This window comes from Vitis vinifera, chromosome 13 (assembly GCF_030704535.1).
Source record: "Vitis vinifera cultivar Pinot Noir 40024 chromosome 13, ASM3070453v1".
NCBI lineage: Eukaryota > Viridiplantae > Streptophyta > Magnoliopsida > Vitales > Vitaceae > Vitis > Vitis vinifera.
The window spans coordinates 1,063,434-1,070,812 of NC_081817.1; the positions used below are offsets into that span (position 1 = coordinate 1,063,434).

At 32.8% G+C, this 7,379-nt stretch overlaps 1 protein-coding gene across 1 annotated transcript; it reads left to right on the plus strand.

The window, feature by feature from the left end:
- On the plus strand, positions 1-4,428 carry LOC100262072 (protein trichome birefringence-like 33). Its single transcript, XM_002277348.5, has 6 exons — positions 1-366; positions 462-681; positions 2,114-2,285; positions 2,401-2,600; positions 2,696-2,854; positions 3,847-4,428. The coding sequence occupies exons 1-6, from the start codon at positions 198-200 to the stop codon at positions 4,184-4,186; spliced, it is 1,260 nt and encodes a 419-aa protein (XP_002277384.2). The 5' UTR covers positions 1-197; the 3' UTR covers positions 4,187-4,428.
- The last annotated feature ends 2,951 nt before the right edge of the window (positions 4,429-7,379 follow it).

Sequence of the window (7,379 nt, forward strand, 5' to 3'; positions counted from 1 at the left end):
ACCATCACTTTATCATAGAAAATCTTCCGATAACAGAGATCTCCGAACGGTACCGTCCATATTTGTACCACGCCGCGTTGATTTCTTCCACCTGCAAATTTTCTTTCTCCTTTTTTCTCTGTATTTATTGAACCAACGGCACAGTGGAAAAATCAAAGGTGAAGAGAACTGGAAAGTCCACATCTTCTACGGCGGAGATGAAGCCACCTTTCTCATCTCCGACCTCCTCCTCTGTTCTCAGAAAGGCTCGCTTTTCTCCATATCTCTTCACTTTACTGGCCTTCATCGTCTTCGTCGCAGTCCTCTACGGCGAGGACTTCAGCTGCATCGTCGAACTCGGTTCCGAATCGGACGGCCGCCCAATCGGTGAGTTTTCCTCTCATAAGCCTTAACTGGCGCATTTTTTTTTCCCATCTTTTTCTTTGTCCTTTTCCAGCGGTTAATATATGATTTTATTGTAGAGAAGAGGAGGGAAAAGCTGCCGTTCGCCATCGGAGAGATCGAGGGAGGGCGGTGCGATGTGTTCAGCGGGATGTGGGTTCGGGACGAGTCGAATCGGCCGCTCTACGAGGAATCCGAGTGTCCGTACATACAACCACAGTTGACTTGCCAAGAACATGGAAGACCTGAGAAAGAGTATCAGTTCTGGAGATGGAAACCTCATGACTGCTCTCTTCCCAAGTAATTTTCTCATTTCTCATCTCTCATCTCTCATTTCTTATCCCATTTTTTCATTGAAAAATCTCATAAATGATAAAACGATTAAAAAAAAAAATCTTCACAGAATTTTCCGTTTGTAGGTCTCAAATCTGTTCATAATGGCCACAATGCTCCGATTCACGAGCTTGGGTTTTTTAGTATAATTTTTTTTGTGCACAACAGCGAAGAGTGTTGGTCTTTATTATAAATTTCTGTGCTTTTAACGAGAAGGAATCAATTCTCGTGACGAGTCACCAAACCATACGAGGCTTCGAGTGATTAGTTGAATGAAGACAATTGATGAGTCCAGTTGTTTTGTAGTATTATTTAATAATAAAAGATTTTCTCGAGAACGAGAAGGAATTTGATTAAGTTCTGAAACTCTTTCTCATTTTCCAATTTTTTGAGAAATAATTTATTAATTTTAAGTCTTGAAAAACACGTTTGTTTGTTTTTGGACATTATTTTCATTTTTGTAAATTTTTGAAAAAAAAAATAAAAATGCTGTTGTTAGCCTCGTTGCCAAACAAGGGGGTCTACCAGGAATTTGATGGCAAACGGTACCTGCCGGATTTCCACCTGTACGGATTAGGTAGGATGATGACCACTTCGTGTGTCGGTTCCACGTGGCGGGCTATTGTTGGGCACTTAGGTACCGTTTATGGGGTCAATAATGAGTAAACTAATGTAGTTGTATTCGCGCGTGTAAAAATAACAGTACATACTCGCTGTCTTCTGCGGAAAATGATGTCCTTTTGCATTAAATTTCAATGCCCATGCCAACTAATAAAAGTAAAATCCGAATCTGAATCATTATACATATATATATATATATATATATATATATATATATATATAAGTAAATTTATGGAAAAAAAGCTTGGGTGGAATGGCTCCACCCCTTTTTCTCTCCCTTTCCTTTGAGTTGTCTGCTTTCTTTTCTCTTAATGAACCTAAAGCATATAATTATTAGAGGCTAGGGATGTGATAGGTGGATAAGTGAAGAAATTTTATTTCAAGCTTCTTTAATATATATAAAATAAAAAATTATTTTTCATAAAAATTTATAATTTATTTATTTATAAATTATGAATAAATATTAATTTTAAGAAAAAAGAAAAAGGGGTAATGAAAATAAGTGTAAATAGTGACGAATCTGTCCTTGTCAACCTTTTACACGAAGGAAAGAGATTGGACCTGTGATTTGGGCCTACGGGGTGGGCCAAAAAGGGGATTACGGGCTACTGAGTGGAGCCCATCACGTGCATGGCGTTTGTGTGATTAGATCATCAAGATAACAATAGGAGTTGATCTTGTGTTTTATACTATTTACAATTATTTTCTGATTTTCTTTTGTAGAGACAATTAGTCTTTATATGTAGATATGATAATGGGTCTACAAAAAATTTGACAGTTTCAATGCGACCTTGATGCTTGAGACCCTCAGAGGGAAGAGGATGATGTTTGTGGGCGATTCCTTGAACCGAGGTCAGTATGTTTCTATGGTCTGTCTTCTTCATTCACTTATCCCTGAAGATGCCAAATCCATGGAAACCTTCGATTCGCTCACCATCTTCACGGCCAAGGTGACGACAGTCGGATTGTTTTGTTTTTTTCTCTTCCTCTCAATTGCCTTTTAATTGTCTTCTCCATCTCTCCATTTTCTCCTCAAACCGTATGCCTTTGTTTAATTTTCTTCAGGAGTATAATGCGACGATCGAGTTCTACTGGGCACCATTTCTTCTCGAATCAAACTCAGATGATGCTGTGATCCATAGGGTATCTGATAGAATAGTGAGGAAGGGTTCGATCAACAAGCATGGTAAATACTGGAAGGGCGTGGATATTTTGGTATTCAACACCTATCTTTGGTGGATGACTGGCCTGAAGATGAAGATCTTGTAGCCTCTTGCTCTTCACAAACTTGTTCTCTGGTTCATTTTTCTCATCTTTTCTTTACCTACCAAAGAGTTCATGGCTTATCCTTTTTTTACAGGCGAGGTTCGTTTGATGATGAAGTGAAAGACATCGTGGAAATAACGACGGAGGATGCTTTCCGGATGGCAATGAAAAGTATGTTGAAATGGGTAGAGAAGAATATGGATCCTAAGAAGACCAGGGTCTTCTTTACTAGCATGTCACCCTCTCATGCAAAGTGAGTAATACTTACTTCAGGCTTTTTCTTTCCTCTCTTCTATTATGTTAGACGACATTACCCTAATGGGGTAACATGCTTTCGGGGCCATGGACAATGAAAACCGAAAGAAATCAAACACGAGACCTATGGCGCGGGTTGTTTGTAGGAACCAAGTCAAATCCAAATTAATAAACACTCGACCCAAACCCCAACTAAATCAGACCAGGAACCCAAACTCTTCACTCGAGTTAAGCTCATCCCTATTTTTTCAAGTTAAATTGAACCCAATGGTCACTTTATCTATTATGCAATTATATCAAAATTTTAAAAGTACATTTGACATTGTTTTGAGGTAATTACAAATGAAAATCTATTTATTTTTCTAGAAAATAAAATAATATATTATAGAATTAAATTTAATATTTTATTCTATTAAAATTATTTGAATGCATATAAATTGAATATCATTATATATAATAGTATTAATTAGTTATAAAATATTAAATATGCTCGGATTAGGTTCATATTGCCCAAACGCCCAAATCCAACCCTCTTAAACATAGATGATTGGGTGAGACCAACCCATCCGAGTTGCATTCTTCCCATGATAGTTACAAGATTTGGTGTCAGAAAACAAGTTGTGACTCTGGATCAAAACATAAATCCATAGAGCAAAATAACAAAATTAAATTTAACAAACCTTGTGCTACTTGCTAGGTTTTAATGAATCATCCAACCTAATCCTAAACCGATTCAATGCAAAAATGTTCATTATAAAAATTAAAATGTTATTGTGATATCTCATGTACATAAAAGAAAAAGTTTTTAACACTACATATATACATAGACTCCTCTTAATCATGTGGATGCACTTAGGACTTGAAGGCCCGATCAGGGCCGAGAACCGCTTTTTTTTGTCCTTTTTGCTCTCTCACTCCATTTCTGCAACAATACGAGTGTATGAAGTAAGGTCAAAACAAGAAAGAACACTGACAGTTGAAGTTTGGCAGGAGCATAGATTGGGGAGGTGAAGCAGGTAAGAACTGTTACAATGAAACAACAATGATCGAAGATCCAACATACTGGGGATCAGACTGTCGGAAAAGCGTAATGGAGGTTATTGGAGAAGTGTTCAGTAAATCAAAGGTGCCCATTACATTTCTCAACATCACCCAACTTTCAAGTTACCGCAGGGATGCTCACACTTCAATCTACAAGAAGCAATGGTCTCCATTAACCCCAGAGCAGTTAGCAAACCCCGTAAGCTATGCTGATTGTGTGCATTGGTGTTTGCCTGGCCTTCAAGATACTTGGAATGAACTTCTTTTCACCAAGCTTTTCTACCCTTAAAAAAAAAAAAAAAAAGGGTAAAAAAATCATTAATATCCCTCTTGCAATCTAAAGATTATTTTCTTTCAAGTAGCCTCGAGATGAGGTAGTCAGTCCATTGTCATTCATCTTTTTGTAAGAGTGAAAGAAAATTCAGCCTTTTTTTACAAGTAAAAGGAAACAAGAGGATCTTTGTAAAAATATCTGTAATTGTTGCAAAGAATTAATAAGATAATGGATCTGTTTTTTTGTTTTGGTTCTAATGTGGTTGCAATTGTTAGGCCCCATGAATCTTGCAATAATCTATCACACCATCTGTAGATTAAAAAAAAAGGATAAAGGGAAAAAGATAATAGGATGTTGTTCAAGATTCCCTACTTGCATTGACGGAGGAGATTCATATATATAATTAAATTTAAAAATAATTGAATTTAATTTCTTTTTATTTTCCAATTTTTATTACTTTTCAACAAAATAATTTGTAAAAAAAATATATATTTATTTCTTTATAAAATATATTTTCTTTTAATGTAACTAAAAATTTTAAAAATTGGGCATGAGAAATTCACATATTTGTCACTTCACCTAGTTTAAATTTTTTTTTATAAAAATAAAAATAAGTTCAAACACGAAAGGTCAGAATAGGATGACTTGTAGCAAATCCGTCTCATTTTCATCCCTAAAATCATACTTAAAACACATAATAATTTATATGATTTGACTTAAAGCCTATACCTACAAAGAAACGATCAAAATTTTTTCCTACATATTTTTTGAACGATATATATGAAGATTCTATATAGAAGACTAATTGTATGATTATATCATTATAAAAAATTCCATTATAAAAATATATTCTATTGGGAAATTATTGATACGTTCACAATTGACTCAAAAATGGAGTCCGTCCAATGGGTCATTTACAATTTCTCATTTTTCAAAAGGAGGTGATGGTTTTCCATTTAGGTTAGTTGGAAGACTCTCCAAGACTATATGATAGTATGCGTGAGCGTGAAGGTGAGATATATCATTTGGTGTAGGCCAGCCTCAATAATTTCTAAAAGGAATCAGCAGATGCTGTACCAATACCATGTAGCTTCCAAAACCTAATATCAGCAATGCTGATTGTGACTTTGTGAGTGACGATGGAGAAAGTCTTAAGGCTATGTTTGGGTGGGAGGAAAATTTTTAAGGAAAGAAATAGAATTAATTAAAGAAAAAGTGAACAGAAAGAAGATAAATATAAAATTAATAAATTATTTTTATATATTATTTTAAACTCATTTAACATATTTTAACTTTTATAGATAAATATTAAATAATTTAAAATAAGTATATTAATTTCTAATAAATTTTAATTATATTTGATTCTTTTTTCATAATTTTTATATTAACGTCTTAAAAGACCTTTCTAGAAGCCAAATGAAGTGTTTTTATTTTATTTTATTTTAATTTTTAAAAAACCTTAAGACCGATACTTGAATTTGTCAAGCATTAATTATGATTAATTGATTAAAAGGGATGAAAAGATCCCAAATTTATAAAACCATCATATCCCATTTTTTTAACTCGAAGAGTATTCCATTTTTGACATATATACCCTTCAATATTTTCATTATTTCCATGCGTATTTTAAAAGAAAAAGTGAAGATATTCTCGTCCAAAATAAGTACTTTTTTGTAAAAATATAAAAAGAAAAAAAAGGTTAAATCTACAATTTTATATTTCTTTTGTTCTTCTACTCGGTTATCCCTAAAAATGAATCATTCTGGGCCTAGCCTAAAGTTTGAAGGGATCCTGTGGTCTATTTACTCGTGAGACACAAGGAATTGAGTGGTTTTTATGAGATATTGAAGTCATGACTCGTGAGCAAGAGGGATCATTAAAAGCCTCCACACCCCACTTGCACACCAACTTGCAAAGCAGTCTCCTTCCAAACACAACATTAAAAAAAAGAAAAAGAAATCTTAGGAGGAAAATAAATAAATAAAAAAATAAAATAAAATAAAAAAATATAACAACTTGTATATATTTGTGAGTAGAACAAGAAGTTGAAGTTATCAAAAATCAAGTTGCAGAGCAGCTGCTAGATTCCACCATCACAAATATTAGTCTTCTATTGCTGCCTGTTGAACTCTTTCTGCATGTGCTCATAAGATTTGTTTAATATTGAAGTTGAAATATTCCTCCCTTTTTTTTATTTTTTATTTATTTTAATTTTGTCCTTATTTATAATTGAAAAAAGAAAAAAGAAAAAAAGAGAGTAGCAAGTCCCGATGCCCATTGCCATGCATGCACCACTGATCATTACATTATTGATCAGATTAGCATTCAAATTAGAAAATATCAGACAGGAATGGAAAATTCTAGAACCATTTTTAATCTGCGAAAGTCAAAAACTCATGACAGTGAAGAAAGGTTAATTAACTCTTCCTCTATCTTCAGTTAAGAGAAATATGATATAAATATATATATATATATAATATGATTGAAAATTTTTTTTTCTCATGTTTGGACAATCCTAAAAATAGATATAATAAACATTAATTTAAAATATTTATAATTTGTTTGACCCTATGATTTAAAAATAGTTTTATATTTTAAAAAATAGAACTACTTGCTTTCTGTTTTGAAAATACTTCAAAAATAAAATGAAATAAAGAACAATTTTTAGATAATAATGAAAAATTATTTTTACCGATTTTAAAAAATAAAAGGAAAACGTGGGTTCGTTTAACTATATTTTTTAAAACTTATTTTTTAAGTTAAAAAATAAAATATAGGTTTTCAAAACAAGTTTCAAAAACATAGCCAAACAAACCCTTAATCTTTTTAATTAAAAAAATAAATTTAAATATATTTTATATTTCTTTCATTTTTTTTCTTTTCTCTAATTTATGTATTTTTCAAAATGGTAATTCTATATATAATTGTTACTAAGTCTAATCATGGTTTTTACTATCTATTTCTCTTTTTTTTTTCTCCTTCTCCTTTCCCCTTCCTCAAACCTTTTTGGACATGTAAGTAGAGTCTCATTGTCCATTGAATTCAAGCAAACAAGATCAGTAACCACCATAAATCCTCCCTGAATCAACCACTCACTGCTACACAAACAATCTCTTCTCTCAATTATATACATTCAAAAACCTGGCTGCTGATTTCATGGGTCTCTTGCAAAACCCTCATGCAAATTAACCAGAGAAAATACCACATA